General features: G+C 47.0%; 1 protein-coding gene across 3 annotated transcripts in view; it reads left to right on the plus strand.

Annotated features, from left to right (window-relative positions):
- Positions 1 to 257: 257 nt before the first annotated feature.
- GFUS (GDP-L-fucose synthase) overlaps positions 258 to 18524 on the plus strand; it is a 31444-nt gene continuing 13177 nt past the window's right edge. The window contains exons 1-7 of one of the 3 annotated variants that reach the window (XM_063131191.1): positions 258 to 347; positions 2559 to 2715; positions 3643 to 3757; positions 10484 to 10612; positions 13224 to 13297; positions 14660 to 14793; positions 15804 to 15868. In XM_063131191.1, the coding sequence (XP_062987261.1) occupies positions 2570 to 2715; positions 3643 to 3757; positions 10484 to 10612; positions 13224 to 13297; positions 14660 to 14793; positions 15804 to 15868 (663 nt within the window). In that variant the 5' untranslated portion in view covers positions 258 to 347; positions 2559 to 2569. Of the gene's footprint in view, positions 348 to 1171; positions 1479 to 2558; positions 2716 to 3642; positions 3758 to 10483; positions 10613 to 13223; positions 13298 to 14659; positions 14794 to 15803; positions 15869 to 18524 lie in introns of those variants that run through there. The other 2 variants (XM_063131192.1, XM_063131193.1) reach the window with 2 other exon arrangements.

Consider the following 18524-nt stretch of genomic DNA (forward strand, 5'->3'; position numbering starts at 1 on the left):
TCCCTTTTCTTTGCAACTATTGAAGATACAGGAGCCCTGTCCTCCTCCTTTTCATAGGGTCACACTAGCCGACCTGCCCCACGCTAGCTCGGCGAGGCGGTGGGCAAGCAAGTGCCTTTCCTCGCCTCTCTCTCTCTCTTTCTCTCTCTCTCTCTTTCTCTCTCGGAGCGGGGACTCCATTTCCCAGGGAGCCGCCGGGCCGGGGAGGGTGTGTCCAGCCTGGGCCGGCCTGCCGCGTTTGCAGGAAACGCAGCGGAGGAGGAGAAGCAGAGACGTGTAATCCGGAGCGCGCAGGAGGTACCCGGTCCCGGGAAAGCGAGCGGGGAAGCGCGCTGCAGAAGCCGCAGGTGGGGAGAGGCAGGCAGGCGGGGAACCCCCTTCCCCTCTTTCCCCCCCGGGGGTGTTGCTGCTGCTGCTGTCCCCCCTGGAATTCTTTTGGGGGGAGCCCAGGGACACCCCAAGAACGGTTCCCTAAAAGGGTCCGGGCTGCGTTAGGACACACCCCGGCTTCCATCCGGGAGGTTAAACTGAGGTGGGCTCGTATTGATTGCCCTTCTCTTCCCCTGTTTATGGGCTAGATTGGAAGCGCTTCTGGGCAGGGACCTGCTGTCTTGTGTCCTGCAAATAGGCATGTGCATAGCCGGTGCTGTATGGCCTGCCCCAATCTGCATCTTACAGTTGTGTTGGACTCAGTGCAACCTCCATCATTCCCAGCTGCGGCTGTGTTGGACTGCAACCTCCATCATTCCCAGCTGCGGCTGTGTTGGACTGCAACCTCCATCATTCCCAGCTGCGGCTGTGTTGGACTGCAACCTCCATCATTCCCAGCTGCGGCTGTGTTGGACTGCAACCTCTGTCATTCCCAGCTGTGGCTGTGTTGGACTACAAGCTCCATCATTCCCAGCTGCGGCTGTGTTGGACTGCAACCTCCATCATTCCCAGCTGCAGCTGTGTTGGACTACAAGCTCCATCATTCCCAGCTGTGGCTGTGTTGGACTGCAACCTCCATCCTTACCAGCTGCGGCTGTGTTGGACTGCAACCTCCATCCTTACCAGCTGCGGCTGTGTTGGACTGCAACCTCTGTCATTCCCAGCTGCAGCTGTGTTGGACTACAAGCTCCATCATTCCCAGCTGCGGCTGTGTTGGACTGCAATCTCCATCCTTCCCAGCTGCGGCTGTGTTGGACTGCAACCTCCATCATTCCCAGCTGCAGCTGTGTTGGACTGCAACCTCCATCCTTCCCAGCTGCAGCTGTGTTGGACTGCAACCTCCATCCTTCCCAGCTGCGGCTGTGTTGGACTGCAACCTCCATCATTCCCAGCTGCAGCTGTGTTGGACTGCAACCTCCATCATTTCCAGCTGCAGCTGTGTTGGACTGCAACCTCCATCATTCCCAACTGCAGCTGTGTTGGACTGCAGCTGCCATCATTCCTCATCACGATGGGGGTTGCAGTCCAGGGCATCTCAAGGGCATCAAGTTGGGGAAGGCTGGTGTAGTGGTTAGAATGTTGGACTAGGAGGGGGGGCTGGGTTCGAATTCCGAGCTCACGATGGTGAGGCGGTCTCTTGGTGATCTTGCACCAGTCAACACCCTTCTCTCTCTCTCTCTTTCAGCTTGACCTTCCTCTCAGGGTTGTTGTGAAGAGTAAACAGGAAATTTTACTCCACTCTTTGGAGGAAGGGTGGGATTTAAACGCAGTGAAATGATAAATCAACGGCTGTCTCGGTCACCCACAAGGCAGGCCTGGAGACCACCTCTGTCCCCCTGGGCAGAAAGAGTCGACGGGAGGTGTGTCTGCCCCCTTCCTGCCCAGGAGGGCTGGTGGTGGTGTTCCAGAACTTCCCTCAGGGTCTCCCAGGGGTCATTGAACAACCCACTTCTACAGCTGGGGCACGTTCAGTGGGACCCCAGGGGCAAACCACGAGTGTTGACTTGCTACCCAGTCAAGAGCTCTTTGGGGACGGAGACCCAAACCCGTATGAACCCTGATTCCGTGGGACCCCCGATTCAATTTTCGTCTTGGCCTTAGCTTCTCTCTCTGCAAAATGGGCATAATAGTACCAGCCTCTCTTACAGGGCTATTATTATTATTATATTTATATCCTACCTTTTCCCCCTTGCAAGGAACCCAAGGCAGCTTAGATGGTCTGGGAGTCAGTGACTGGCCCAAAGTCACCCAGTGAGCTTCATGGCCGAGCCAGGACTAGAACCCAGATCTCCATATTCCCAGTCCAACACTCTAACCACTACACCATACTGGTTCCCCACTGTTGTAAGCGTTATCGAGATAATGTATTGCAAAGTGTGTTAAACACTTATAAATATATACTATACACATGCGCCTTCCCCTCTGAATGTGTTGGACTACAACTCCCATCATTCCCAGCTGCATATGGATTGGACTGCAACGCGCGTCATTACCTGGGTGGGAATGATGGGAGTTGCAATCCAGCACATCCTCAGATGGGGAAGGCAGATAGAAGCGTTATTTCTTATGGCAATTTAATCAATGCTTTGATCCCCCCCCTTTTTTTTTTTTTGCACCCTGCCCTATAGATCTTGACACCATGGCTGAGCCGGCGAGGCTGAAGCGCATCCTGGTGACTGGCGGCTCAGGACTTGTGGGAAGGGCCATCGAGAAGGTGGTCACGGATGAAGGAAAGCGGCCCGACGAGGAGTGGGTCTTCGTGTCCTCCAAGGATGCTGACTTAACGTGAGTGAGTTCTGCTTGCGCTTCAGAAATCCTGCTTGTTTGTGAGGATGGGCAACGCTGGCCAATTAGATTCTGGGCCTGGCCAAGTCTGCCCGCTGAGCGGATGCCCCAGGAGTCCTCACCTGTCCTGAGTGCTCACCTGTTCTGTACACAGAGATCTGTGAAAGAAGGGAGAATGTTTCTGAGGTGTGAGTGTACCGTGTGTGTGTGTGTGTGTGTGTGTGTGCGCCTGGCTGGGTTCAGACAACACAGTAGTCCATGGTGGGTTAACAGTCAACTCCATGGTTTATGATCGAGGGGATACTCACCACACGACATGACTATAATCAACTGTGGTGTGAATTAAGGCCAGCGGTGAGTCAACTATGGTGTGTTTGACCCCTCCCTCTCTCCCCTCCTCCCAGTCCTCCTGCTGGTATCCCATCAGCCATTGTGAGTTCTGCCAGCTGGACTAGAGCGGCAGCTGAAATTTTGGTGGCTCTTGCCAGGGGTCACCGTAATCATTGAAAGTAACCAATTGTGTGCGATAACATAGGCTGAGTTCAATGTTCCTCCGGTTGATTAGCGTGTCGTCCGAACTCAGCTATAGTCAACGCATTCCAACAGATAACACCATAACCAACGGTTGCTCAAATAATCGACTCCGCACAGTGTTGGTTATTTGTGTTGGCTATTTTGGCCGAATAAACAAGTCCTGATAGACAACTGTTGACTATTTAACCCACCATTGACTATTTAGCCCACCCTTGGTTATCATGTCATCCAAACCCAGTCTCTGTGTTTGCTTTTGGGCTACCCGGAGGCCGAGTGATTAGGAGGGCTAGATAATTATACACTGGGTTTACTGGTCTGCTTGGCTGGTGGGGTTTTCCTAGAGGGGTGGTCTAGGGAATGACTTTCCCTCTCGGTCTTTGGTCTTCCTTTTAGGAATGCAGCAGAGACCAAGGCCCTCTTTGAGAAACACAAGCCCACCCACGTCATTCACCTGGCAGCCATGGTGGGTGGTCTCTTCAGGAACATCAAGTACAACCTGGATTTCTGGGTAAGGAGGCTGACTTGTACATTTAAAAATATATATATCAACTTTTGGCCTAAATGCCACCGCCCCCCAAAGTGACTTACAATAAGATGCACTCTTAAAATGTCTTCTTCCTAGTAGCATGGGCAGGTGGAACACTGACCTCAGGAGACCTCATTTCTCCCCTTCTGCTCCCCAAATGGTGCATAAGTTGTGTTATGCAAATCCATGCTATGTTATGCAGATGTCAGCTGTTTAGTTTGGGGACATGCACGGGAAAACATTTGAAGTGAAGACAGGCAAAGACTATATACCCAAAAGAGTGTATGATGGAGACGTGGAATACAGCCCAGCCCTCCTCCAGATTTTTCCCCTCCTGTGTGTATGGGAGGGGATACCTGTGCCATCAGCCCTGCTAGCCTACTGGTCCTCCTCCCATGTATATGGGGCTTGGGCAATTACTGGAGCAGATCATAGAATAGCAGAGTTGGAAGGGGCCTAAAAGGCCATTGAGTCCAACCCCCTGCTGAATGCAGGAATCCACCCTAAAGCATCTCTGACAGGGCTGTCCAGCTGCCTCTTGAAGGCCTCTAGTGTGGGAGAGCCCACAACCTCCCTAGGTAACTGGTTCCATTGTCGCTCTAACAGTCAGGAAGTTTTTCCTGATGTCCAGCTGGAATCTGGCTCCATACTGTCAGTTTCCCCCCAAATTTGGTTGTTGTCATGTCTAGCCCCGCTCCCCTGGTTTGGAAGAAGGTGTTTCAGGTGATCAATCAGAACCAGACTCTGAAGTAGAGGAGTCGGCGCCAGACACAGGCCAGCCTGTACCAATGGGGGAGAAAGCTCTCACGGGCTCTTCAGCAGCTGGTGGTGAACCCTCTCCAGAGTTTATCTCGTCAAGGGCAAATCATACACAGTCAGTGGGAAGCCAACATTCTTCTGAAGGAGAGAGCACAGACAAGTTAGCTGATCCTAGAGTATGCCACAGACTGAAACGGGCGGAGTGAAAGGAAGATGAGAGAAAGTCAGCCCGGCTCGCCTCCCGTCAGAAGCTGCCTCAGAATTAGTCTCTCTGAAGTTAACACGTCTTGAGAAAGGGCTTTCCATTCTCCTTGAAAGGACAATTGTCTTGCATAGTTTTGCCTAGGGGAAAGTTCCAAGAGATTAGATTCTCTTCAGGTGGGAAGAGATGTTTATTGCTTAAATAAAGCTTTGTGGTTTACTTAGCAGGCCTGGTAATTGTCTCCCAGGAAGGCAGGAGGTTTCTGAGAAACACAACCAGTTGTTAATTTTAATTAAGTCCTTAGCATCCCTTGCATATTTATTTATTATTTATTTATTTAAAATGTTTATATCCCGCCCTATATCACTAAGATCTCAGGGCAGCATACAGATAAAAACATACAGTATAAAACAATAAATATACACAGTTAAAAACAAATTAAACCATAATCCAAGTTAAAACAATATATAATTTAAAAGCAATAGATGCAGTTAAAACAGTTAAAACAATGTGCCAGTGAGTTCAACCATCAGTGAGCATATCTACTCAGAAGTAAGTCTTACTGAGTTAAATGGGACTTACTCCCAGGTAAGTGTGTGTAGGATTACAGCTTAGGAAACTTAAATACAATTGCCCCAAGAGAACTCAAATTCTGCATGGAATCAACTGAGCAAGTCAGAGAATACATACTACTCCGCATATTTAATACACACATTCACAAATTGTATGTTTTTTATTTTGAACTCATGATATGAATGGTTATAGAATTTGGATTTTTGGAGATCAGAAATGGTCACGTTGCCAGTAGTGCTATGTGGTTCAGGCAAAATTGGACCGGTTGCTTTCTAGCTCGTTTGCATTGTGGCTTTTATTTTTATTTTTATGAATGAGTTCCACAAATTGTTCATGAGTTGCATGAAGTGTTTCTTTGGGTTCTGCATTGGTGTCCTCCAACTTCAGGCGGCAACTGTGAGATCTTAAAACTGAGGAAGAGACTGTGCTCTTTCACCGCATAGTGGTCTGACAAAATCCCCCGCTCCACTTAATCTTTTTCCCTTTCCAGCGACCTTCCTTGCATTACTGCAAAAGATTAATTCCCTGTTCCGGGCGAGGGGTGCTCCTGGACGCTGTAGCTGTTCTCCTTTCTCTTCTCCCGGATATCAAAGAGTTCAGTAGCACAGAGACCCGTGCACACATAACAGAACACGTCAGCTCATGCCATCTTGGGTGAGGGTTTGTTTGCTATGAGGCGGGGCTGTGTAATCACTAGAACGAAAGGTGGAAAGCATCCAAGTCAAACAAAAGAAGGGAAAAGGATGCAAAAGGATTTATTTTAGGGTGACCATAAGAAAAGGAGGACAGGGCTCCTGTAACTTTAACAGTTGTATTGAAAAGGGAATGTCAGCAGGTGTCATTTGTATATATGGGGAACCTGGTGAAATTTCCTCTTTGTCGCAACAGTTAAAGCTGCAGGTGCCCTGCCCTCTTTTAAATCTGGTCACTCTAGTATAGCTCCTGCACCTTTAACTGAAATGATGAAGAGGGAATTTCACCAGGTTCTCCTTATATACAAAGGACACCTACTGAAATTCCCTTTTCTATGCAACTGTTAAAGATACAGGAGTCCTGTCCTCCTTTTCATATGGCCACCCTAATTTATTTATACAAAGCCCAATGTGTTTCAGCCTGTGTTCTTTCAAAGGCCTTCTTCAAGGGGCATACATGTTAGAAGATGTCTGCCGATTTCCCTCTAGCAATGAACTGTCTTGCACTGGTATCAATCAATCAATCCATCAATCAATCCTTTTGCATCCTGAGGACCTGTTTCTCCCTTCTTTTGTGTAATCTGTAGCCACACATCACCCTTAACCACAGCAGTGTCTCTGTGGCTTGGTTCAGACAACACGTTTCTCAACGGTGTTTGTAGAACTCCACGGTGGAGTTTTTACACCACTGTTGAGAAATGTGTCATCTGGAGGGAAAACTCCACCCCACGGTGGAATTTTTTTTAAAGAAAGCACTCCATGCTGAATATCCACGTTGTGAAGAGGAGAGTTCCTGCACAACCGTTATGTTCCGTGTTGTGTGGAGGGCTCCGTGGAGTTTCCTGTGGCATTGAGTGGACTTTTCCCACTGGCTACAGAGTTCCCTGGCAAGAGTGGCGAAAGGAGCGAGTGCTGCTCTAGGAGAGCTGCCGGGATTGTGTTTTTTTTTCAGCAATGGCTGATGGGATACCACCGGGAGGACTGGTGGAGGAGAGAGGGTGCAGGAAGTGCCACTCAAATGCCATTTGACGTTTACTCAACTCCGCGGTAGCCCACACTCACACAACGGTGGAGTTGGAACATGTTGTGTGGCAAGCACCCCCTAAAAACTCAACCATTGAGTGGAGTTTTCACACTGCAGAGAGAAGCGTGTTGTCTGAACTGAGTCTGTGTGTCTCCTGGTGTGTGTAAGGCTTGCCGCTGGCCACATGCCCATGGCTTGCGGCATGACACATAGGGTGCCCGGCAGTTGCAGAAGGGGATGCAGCTCTTGCCCGTTGACGCAGGAAACTCCCTTTATACCAGGGGTGAGTATCCAGATAATTTGGCCAACGGCTACAATGAGCCCTAGCCAGCACAGCCAGTGGTGAGGGATGTTGGCCAACACATCTGGAGGGCCACAAGTTGCCCAACCCTGCTTACTATTGCATCACTCCATTGGTGCATCTTGCGCAATATTATCTACGCTGAGTGGCCGCTGCTCCATGGTTTCAGGCAAAGGTCTTTTCCCACAGAAGGGCCATAGCTCGGTGGTAGAACTCCTGTAGGCCCTCATCCTCACCAGTGTCAAGGCATTATGTCTTGACACTGGAGGACTAGCAGAGACATAAATAATGTTCTTTGTTACTAATGTTGGTGGTTTCTTCAGTTGTTGTTGTTTTAAATTGTTTTTTGCCTGCTCCTCATAAACTGGCAGAACCAAAGAGGTTCCTTACAGGTTCAGGTGTTCCTAACAGTGCAGGAGCTTGTAGCTCCATTTGTTACCAAAAAAATTAAATTAAAAAAGTAAATTAAATTTGTAATAAGTGTTTGAATACACTGTACTTTTAATGTACCCAATGTAATAATTTTATGCCAAACTACCTTGGACATAATTACATTTTATGTTCCTAAAGTAACAAAAGGACTTTCAATCTGTAAAAAGCGCTAATATTGCATTATTTCAATTTTTCTCAAAATTTTCATTTTTTTCCAGAAAAAAACTGGTTTTTTTCCATGGCTTCAAATTTTTCGGAAATTGTACATCTCTCCTAACGCGTAGCAATCCTGTGGGTTGTTTGGATGTTCAGGGCACTTCATGCACATTATCTCGGTGATCTGTAAAGTAGATCAGCATTCTTATCCTTTTGTGCAAATGGGGAGTTGCACAGTTTAAGAAGTGGTAGCATCCTTTTGATTCAAAAGCGCTTTTGTTGAGAATACTTGACCCATAAAGGATTCCTGTGATCAAAAGGGACTTCATAAGTTTTCTTCTTGAACCTGACAAATTCTAGATAAATCTGAAATGAAGCCTGCTCCCAAGCTCAAAACAACACATTTCCCCTCTCTTCTGGGTTGTCAGAATAAGGAATGGAGTATTACTTACCATGGGCAAAAGATCAACTCAACTGAAAGCAACATTCAGGCCTCAGTACTAAAGTGCTTTATTAGAGCAGTTATTTCTGCAGAATCGAAATGTAAAAAGCCATCTTGGTTTTCCTCAATTCCCTGTCATGTATTAGTTATTATTAGACACTCTGGAGGGGGTTCAGAGGAGGGCAACCAGGATGATCAGGGGGTCTGGAAAGAAAGCCCTATGAAGAGAGACTGAAAGAACTGGGCATGTTTAGCCTGGAGAAGAGAAGATTGAGGGGAGACATGAGAGCACTCTTCAAAGACTTGAAAGGTTGTCCCACAGAGGAGGGCCAGGATCTCTTCTTGATCCTCCTAGAAGGCTGAACACTGGATAATGTGCTGAAGTGGCAGGAAACCATGGACATCAGGAAAAACCTTCCTGACTGTTAGAGTAGTATGACAATGGAACCAATGACCTAAAGAGGTGGTGGGCTCTTCCACCCTAGAGGCCTTCAAGAGGCAGCTGGACAACCATCTGTCAGGGATGCTTTAAGGTGGATTCCTGCATTTAGCAGGGGGTTGGACTTGATGGCCTTGAGGACCCTTCCAACTCTATGATTCTATGAATACAGACAGCTTTTGTTAGCTCATTCTCCTAATGTCACTTTACGTACGTGTGTTCCTGTATGCTGTGTGCCAAGCTCTGAGCCCACATCTCCTTCTTTTTATCCCATCTTTTAGTTCCTTTGATGTTCTTTTTATGCATTTTCAATTTGATGTTTGTGTTTGTTCTAGAGAGGGATGCTGCGTTTGAAATGCAAAATTGTACCTTAAAAAGCCATGAAATTAAAAAAAAAAAAAAAGCTTTCAAAGAGGAGGAGGAAGCGCGATAGCAGGAATATACATTGAACAGAGACTAATCAGTACATTCTTTGATACTTGGTTTCAAACCTTACATATTGCTTCTTTTGTGACGAATTTAAAATGTGAAATGAAATTTTTGGCTTGTTCTGTGTTATTGCTATTACTATTATTTACATTTCTATATCACCCAAGAGCCGAAGCTCTCTGGGCAGTTTACAAAAGATTAAAACCTCAGAAATACAATCTTATTCTATTGTATTTTTCACAATACAATTTATATATTATCATGCATTCTTGGTTTTGGATTGCTATCCTTGTGCTGCGAGACACTTTGGCACATTGTGGAAAAGTAGCATACAAATTTAAGTTGTTATTGTTATTGTTGTTGTTATTATTATTATCATAGAATCATAGAATAGCAGAGTTGGAAGGAGCCTATAAGGCCATCAAGTCCAACCTCCTGCTCAATGCAGGAATCCACCCTAAAGTGTCCCTGACAGAGGGTTGTCCAGCTGCCTCTTGAAGGCCTCGAGGGTGGGAGAGCCCACAACCTCCCTAGGTCATTGGTTCCATTGCCATACTGCTCTAACAGTCAGGAAGTTTTTCCTGATGTCCAGCTGGAATTTGGCTTCCTTTAACTTGAGCCCGTTATTCCGTGTCCTGCACTCTGGGAGGATCAAGAAGAGATCCTGGCCCTCCTCTGTGAGAGAACCTTTTAAGTATTTGAAGAGTGCTATCATGTCTCCCCTCAATCTTCTCTTCTCCAGGCTAAACATGCCCAGTTCTTTCAGTCTCTCTTCATACGGCTTTGTTTCATAGGGCTTTGTTATTATTATTAACATTGTTTTCCTCCAAGGAGCCCAAGATGGAATACATATTTTATTCTCACAACAACCTTGTGAGCTCGGTTAGGCTGAGAGTTAGTCCAAAGTCACCCAGTGAGCTTTATGGCTGAGTGGGGACTAGAACTTGGATCTCTTGAGTCCTCGTCCAACACTCTCACCACTACACCAAGCCTGGGTGCACCAGTTGCAGGGGAACATGGGCGGGAGGGTGCTGTTGCACTGTGTCCTGCTTTGTTGGTCCCTGGCCGAAGGCTGGTTGGCCACTGTGTGAACAGAGTCCTGGACTAGATGGACCCTGGGTCTGATCCGACCTCAGGGCTCTTCTGATGTTCTTCTGGTCTTATGCTGGCTGGAAGCATCTGACTATCTCTTTGGCCAGAATGCTTTATGTGCTTAATGCTTGTCTGTCCGTCTCTCCCCGCCCCCCTGCCCCTTCCAGCGGAGGAATGTGCATATCAATGACAACGTCCTACACTCGGCGTACGTGTCTGGTGTCCAGAAAGTGGTCTCCTGCCTTTCCACTTGCATTTTCCCTGACAAGACCACCTACCCAATCGATGAGACCATGGTAAAAAGCTGCTGCTTGCACAATTTATTGTGCTTGAGACGGGTTCACATAACTGCGGGAGATTGGAGCAACCAGTCACCTTCTTAATTATTATTCAGGGATTGCCGTTTGTTAATAGCGCTGGGCCCCCGTTGGTCTCGGGTGTACTATCGCAAACTCTGATCAAAGTGACCTATCCGGGGTGTGTGTGGCTTAGCAACAATCCGGGCCCCTTGATCAATTCCCCTGCATAACTCATTGGACATGAGCAAATAGGCATCTGAACTTGAGGAGAAAATGGCACCCATGGGTGGTGATCACAGCTGCCTGTCCTCTGAATTCAAGGTGCTGGTTTTAACCTATAAAGCCTTACACGGCTTGGGACCGCAATACCTGATGGAACGCCTCTCCCGACATGAACCTACCCGTACACTGCGCTCAACATCTAAGGTCCTCCTCCAAGTGCCTACTCCGAGGGAAGCTCAGAGGATGGCAACAAGGGAGAGGGCCTTCTCGGTGGTGGCCCCCCCAATTCTGGAATGATCTCCCTGACGAGGCTCACCTGGTGCCAACACTGTTATCTTTCAGACACCAGGTCAAGACTTTTCTCTTCTCCCAGGCATTTAACAGCATTTAACAATGCTAAGATTGTTTTTTAATGGACCCCAGAATTTTTGTTTTTAAGTGGATACTGTTGTGTTTATACTGTCGTTTTTACGTTTTTGATGGTTTTAAATTTGTATCCTTTTTCAAGTTCATTGTTTTTAACTTTTGCAAACCTCCCAGAGAGCTTCGGCTATAGGGCAGTATATAAATTTAATAAATAAATAAACTAGATTTATTATTTCTTGTTTAATTTAAAGTGGGTTTTTTTTATTCCACTTGTCAGCCAAAAAAGTTCCTGGAGCAGGTAAGAAATTTGTTTTTTGTTAAATAAAAAATCCTAATTCTGTGCAACGTAAAACTTTGGATTCTGTGATCTGTAAAAACTGCGGAAAATTTTAGCTCCTGCCACGGATATCCATTTGGGTAGAGTGAACCAGTAGCAGCTGGTGATTCCGATGTCAGTGGGGCAGTGAATCCGTTCCAGGTTTCAGTCAGCACTCTAGAGGTGCTATTCAAGGTGCTTTGCACTTTCGATGGATCCTTTAGAGTTCTGAATGGTTCTGACAAAGCCCTAAATGGTTTGGGTCCAGGTTACCTGCGGGATCGCCTTCTCCCATACAGTCTGCCCAGCACACTCAGGTCCTCTGGGGTGAACTTACTTCAGTCAGCCAAGACTAGGCTAACATCAGTTTCCCAGAGGACCTTTTCTTCTGTTGCCCCCAGATTGTGGAATGGCCTGCCAGAGGAGATTCGTAAAATTAACTCTCTGTGTGATTTTAAGGCAGCTTTAAAGTCTAGCCTTTTCCGGCAGGCCTATCCAGATCAATGTAAAATCCAGAATTTTTAAGATGTATTGATTCCTGTTCTAATGTTGTTCCCCGCCTCGATCCAAAGGGAGAAATAAATTTATTATTATTATTATTATTATTATTATTATTATTATTATGACTAAAGTCTGGAGCGGATTCACCACCCCACTGACATCAGAGTCACCAGCCTCCGCTGGAACGAACTTCCATGAGGGAGGCGTCAGTGGCATTGCGGCATCGGGCTTCCTGCCCCACCCTGACCTGTGGGTGGACGCTGCTGCTGCTGTGTTGCCACGTACCCCCTCCCTCATGCGCGTTTGTTCTACCTAAGTGCACATCTGTAAGGGGCTGTGTTGACTTACTTCTCTCTGTGTTTCTTTTTCCACCGTTGGAATTGTTTTGGAATTTTGCTCTCTTCCTCGGCATCATTTTGGGTGACCCTGTTCTCACTTTGACTCTCTCTATTTATTTTATTTCTTTGTGATATTTATATACTGCTAAATATAATAAAATCCCTAAGTGGTCTTTCTGTCCCGTCTCATCCCCAACCCATTCATCATCATTATTATTATTATTATTATTATTATTATTATTATTATTATTTGTGTTTGTATACCGCCTCATAGCCGAAGCTCTCTGGGCGGTTCACATAAGATAAAACACTTAAAAACAATATGCAAAGATTAAAAACCACAAAATCAAGCAAAATACACACACATTTAAAACCACTATAACAACCTTAAAATAGATGAGCCCAAAAAACAGACCCAGGGTCATTACATATTGCTAAATGCCTGGGGAAAGAGAAAAGTCTTGACCTGGCGCCGAAAAAATGACAATGTCGGCGCCAGGCGGGCCTCGTCAGAGTTCCACAGTTGGGGGGCCACCACAGAGAAGGCCCTCTCTCTTGTTGTCATCATCTGAGCTTCCCTCGGAGTAGGCACTTGGAGGAGGACCTTAGATGTTGAGCGCAGTGTACGGGTAGGTTCATGTTGGGAGAGGTGTTCCATCAGGTATTGTGGTCCCAAGCCGTGTAGGGCTTTATAGGTTAAGACCAGCACCTTAAATTGGGCTTGGAAACATACGGGCAGCCAATGCAAGCGGGCCAGAGTAGGTCTTATATGCTCGAACCATGGGTCTCAAGAGTTCCCCTGACTCTGGTTCTGTGACATTCACCCACACCTCAATCCAAAACGGTGTTCAACATTCCCTTCCAGATCCACAACGGACCTCCCCACAGCTCTAACTTTGGATATTCCTACGCAAAGAGGATGATTGATGTTCAGAACAGGTACGTTCCTTCTGCTATTCCCTTTGTCATGTTCCGCATCCCCCCCCTGAACAGCAGTGCTGGTTTCACAGCTGCAGAGCGTTCCTTGTTTGTGCCAGACCATTATTACTTCCCAAAGAGTTGTATTAGTGCTTTGTTGGTTTTTCTATGGGATAAGTAGTTTTTTCTTTGAAGACAGTGAACACACAGCTAGAGTAGATGGATTCCCTGCATGAGTTGAGTAACTGAGTCCATCGAGTAACTTGTGCCTTCTAGTGTCCCTGGTCATAATCCTCATCAATCCCTCTACCCGTGAACTAGAATGCTGAGTGAGGTAATGAGTGCTGACACCTGAGAAAAAAGGAGGACATCTTAGCATGCTCAGGGAAACCCTGAGGTATGCAGCCATACCATTTTAAAAAAAAAGACAGAAAGAAAAAAGAAATCATAGAATAGCAGAGATGGAAGGGGCCTACAAGGCCATCGAATCCAACCCCCTGCTCAATGCAGGAATCCACACTAAAGCATCCCTGACAGATGGTTGTCCAGCTGCCTCTTGAAGGCCTCTAGTGTGGGAGAGCCCACAACCTCCCTAGGTCATTGGTTCCATTGTCGTACTGCTCTAACAGCCAGGAAGTTTTTCCTGATATCCAGCTGGAATCTGGCTTCCTTTAACTTGAGCCCGTTATTCCGTGTCCTGCACTCTGGGAGGATCGAGAAGAGATCCTGGCTCTTCTCTCTGTGACAACCTTTTAAGTATTTGAAGAGTGCTATCATATCTCCCCTAAATCTTCTCTTCTCCAGGCTAAACAATAACAATGCAAAAATGAGTTGAGAAAAAAAGAAATTCCAAAAACAGCTGAATGAGGATTGAGCATCCTCAGTAACGACAGAATGTTGTGTGTGAGCCAGAAAAGGAATATGGGGAAATGGCATGTCGGGTGGCCTGCTTGAACTCCAACCTGCTGACCTCCAGGTGTTTTGGACTACAAATCCCATCAGCCCCACAAAGCATGGACCATGGCCGGGAATGATGGGAGTGGTAGTGTAAAATACCTGGAGGGCACCAAATTGGAGAAACATATCAATATACAATAATAATTAACATCCCCCTTGATGTAGGGAAAAGAAGGGGGAGATAAAAAAAAGAGGTAAAAACACACAAGGAGGAGAAAATATTTAAGATTTCCATTTCAAATATAAATGTTAATATAAGCTGTCCCACTTGTATATCTAGTCAGTGATGCTCTGCCTACATCCAGGTAGAGATGCCCATGCAGGTAAATGAATGCGCTAGAAGGTTGGGCTTCGGGCTGAGTGGGGACCGGTGGTACTCCGTGGCGCTAACAACTCCGTCCTTACCTGCTGCGTTTCTCTCCGCAGGGGATATTTTGAGCAATACGGGCGCCGCTTCACCGCTGTCATCCCCACCAACGTCTTTGGGCCCCATGACAACTACAACATCGAGGACGGGCACGTTCTGCCGGGCCTCATCCACAAAGTGTACTTGGCAAAGAGTGAGTGTGGCAAAGGGGAACCCAACATTTTGGTTGATCTTCGGTGCTGTGTCCTGAAGCAGAGGAGGGTGGAGCTTGAATTGCAGGCAGGCTGTAGGGCACCTTTTGGGATGGATCCTTTTAGGGCACAAACCTATGCGTGTTGAGAGAGAGAGAGAAAGAGAGAGAAGTCCTACAATTCCCGGCTGGGAGTTGTAGGACTTTTTATCTGATCTAAACATGCATAGGATTGCGCCCTTAGCTACTAGGGCACAATTTGTCAATAATAGGGTTAGTCAACGTGGCAAAGCACCTCCTTGCATTTTTCTCCATAATTCGAGGACTGGAAGAGAGAAAAAGCAGGTCAGTGATCTCATTACAGCAGGTATTTATGTGGCTTCACTGTCATGGTTCCCACCCCACCCCACAGGGGATGCTGGGAGTGGTAGTTTTACAGGGGAGCTGCTAAAGACACGGATTAGTTTCCGAGAGAGGTCTTGCCTGCCAACCACCCTTGTCTGGTCTGGAATCCCTGCTCTGCAGTTCAAAATGTGAAGTGATATCTCTGGATACGCAGAGTGGAGAGAAATGCAGTCTCTAAACACCCAAAGCACTCATTTCTAAGTGGATTCTGCGCATGATCCAGGGTTGAGATAACGTTTCCCTCGGCCAGCCAAATTTAGGTTTGGCTGAGGATCTTGAAACAGCAATTTGTGGCACACACACACATCTTCAACAACGCAGCTAGAGAAAGCCACGGTGATTTTATTTAAAACTGGCTGTGTGCCGTGTCTAGACTAGAGCACAGCATGATGGGACTTCTGCTCCTGACATATCACTGAGCCTCAGTGGATTTATAGGGGCCTCGGGGCGGGGGTGGGACATAATGGGTGGACTGGGCCTGTTCAGCTACATTTCTTCCCTGCTACACATGAATGAGCTGGGATGGAAAGATTGACTGCTAAATGCATATTGGTCCAGGGAAGGGAGTTGTTCTCCGTTTATCCGTTTTCTCCATTCTCCCCCTATAGAAAGTGGAACCGCTCTTACTGTCTGGGGAACAGGAAAGCCCAGAAGGCAGTTCATTTACTCTCTGGTAAGGTTGCTTGCTGAGATGTGTGGATGTGAGAAAAAGCCAGTGTGGGCAGGAGGTTGGAGAAATAACAGATGTGGAATATCTGCATAAATGGGCAAGAAATTCTGCTGCAGAATAGGGCTGTACTTTTAGTAGTAGCATACAACAGCCAGAAGGATTTTCTACTGGCCCAGTAGAGTATGGCAGGAAAAAAGGGTGCCTGTCAAAATTTTATGAATGAAGTTCCGTGGCATTTTTCACGGTGCAGTAGTTTGACATTTTCAGCTTAGGGCTCCTTGCAAGGACCATGTGAGGTAGGCCAGGGAGCAAGTGAGCGACATGGCCAAAATCATCTGGCAAAGCGTGTTCAGAGGAGGGCAACCAGGATGATCAGGGGTCTGGAAACAAAGCCCTATGAAGAGAGACTGAAAGAACTGGGCGTGTTTAGCCTGGAGAAGAGAAGATTGAGGGGAGACATGAGAGCACTCTTCAAATACTTCAAAGGTGGTCACACAGAGGAGGGCCAGGATCTCTTCTCGATCCTCCCAGAGTGCAGGACACAGAATAAACGGGCTCAAGTTAAAGGAAGCCAGATTCCAGCTGGACATCAGGAAAAACTTCCTGACTGTTAGAGCAGTACAACAATGGCATCAGTTGCCTGGTGAAGATGTGGCCTCTCCCACACTAGAGGCCTTCAAGAGGCAGCTGGACAACTACCTGTCAGGGATGCTTTAGGGTGGATTCCTGCATTGAGCAGGGGGTTAGACTCGATGACCTTGTAGGCCCCTTCCAACTCTGCTGTTCTATGATTCTATGAAACCTGAGCCACTGATTGGTAAAATGGGGCACGTGGATGTGAATGTACAAGCTCCCAGATCTTGAGCAACAGGGTTGGGAAAGGCATCTGTGTGGCCTGCTGGTGGAGGCTGACAGCGCTGGGCTCGGTTTTGCCTTCAGCTCAGACTTAAATTGGGTTGCTAGTCATCCTCTCTCGCCAAGGAACCCTGGAAACTGCAGTTCCATGAGAAAGGCTTGGGGGATCTCCAGTGGAGAATTCTCAGCGCCCTCGCCAAACTACAACGCCCAGAATTCTTTGGGGAAGCCATCCTGGTTCAAGTGGTGTAAAACCATGATAAGCTTTGTAGTCTAACATGCCTCTGATTTTCATGGCAGACGATTAGGGAGGAGAGCCTTTTCCCGTTATACAGAAGGCTGATTGACGCAGTGCAGTAAACGTCAGGAAGCAGGCACTGGATTCAAATCTCTGTTCTGCCACTATTTCGCTACGTAATTTTGGCTAGCTGCTCTCTCTCACCCTCTCTCTCTGTGCGATGCAGAGACCTACCTTACAGGGTGTTTGTTGTGCATCAAGTCACAAGGGCCCTGCCTCCAGTTCACGAGGACAGGACAGGAAGAAGGGACGATGATCATGTGGGTGGGCCAAAACATTTCCCAAGGTCCGGTTTCGGCATTGTGCTTGTGCTGGAATCATTCCCTTGGCAACCCGCCTGGCGTGCCCGCTGTCTTCTACTGGCGCTCTGTGAAGATCAAAGGGTTGGCCAATGAGGAGGGTTGCCATATTCTGAATCCAGAAAACCGGGACAATTTCTTTTGTTGGGGGTGGGGCTAGGATTTTTTTTAAAAAATTGAGCAATATGTAAAAGTCTAGGGAAAGAAAGCAAGCTATCTAAGCTTTAGTTATCTAACACTGCATGTGTGTCTACTCAGAAACAAATCCTATTAAGTTAAATAGGACTTATTCCCAGGTAAGTATGCCTAGGATTGCAGCCTAAAGTACTTAAGCACCTGCAAATAAATAATAGGCAAAGAACAGTTTAAGTACACAAACAGAAAAAAAAATGACACTAAATTACATTTCTCCACTAGTTCTCAAAAGCTAGAGGAGACTTCAGTATGGAGACTTACACTCCACTGAGCAGACTCAAGGCACCATTTCGGAGGTTGGAATTTCTCCGGCCGTCTGGAACAGGAATCCGGGATTCTTGACTGACTGGCCGGGACATTTTGGAAATGCTTGGAAACCGTGACATTCCCGGTTTTCCAGGCCATAGGGCAACCCTACCAGTGAGGCTCTTCCTTTCATTTCAATTTCAACCCTACTTGGGTTTCAAGACAACTTGAATGGCTTTAAAAGGGGTTTAGTCAAATTCCTGGAAGAGAAGGCTATAAATAGCTACTGGGCCTGATGATTATTGTCTACTTAGAATCATAGAACCATAGAATGGTAGAGTTGGAAGGGGCCTACAAGGCCATCGAGTCCAACCCCCTGCTCAATGCAGGAATCCATCTTCAAGCATCCCCGACAGAGGGTTGTCCAGCTGCCTCTTGAAGGCCTCTAGGGTGGGAGAGCCCACAACCTCCCTCGGTAACTGATTCCATTGTCGTACTGCTCAAACAGTCAGGAAGTTTTTCCTGATGTCCAGCCGGAATCTGGCTTCCTTTAACTTGAGAACGTTATTCCGTGTCCTGCACTCTGGGAGGATCGAGAAGAGATCCTGGCCCTCCTCTGTGTGACAACCTTTTAAGTATTTGAAGAGTGCTCTCATGTCTCCCCTCCATCTTCTCTTCTCCAGGCTAAACATGCCCAGTTCTTTCAGTCTCTCTTCATAGGGCTTTGTTTCCAGACCCCTGATCATCCTGGTTGCCCTCCTCTGAA

The sequence above is a fragment of the Elgaria multicarinata genome, chromosome 7 (genome assembly GCF_023053635.1).
Source record: "Elgaria multicarinata webbii isolate HBS135686 ecotype San Diego chromosome 7, rElgMul1.1.pri, whole genome shotgun sequence".
Lineage (NCBI taxonomy): Eukaryota > Metazoa > Chordata > Lepidosauria > Squamata > Anguidae > Elgaria > Elgaria multicarinata.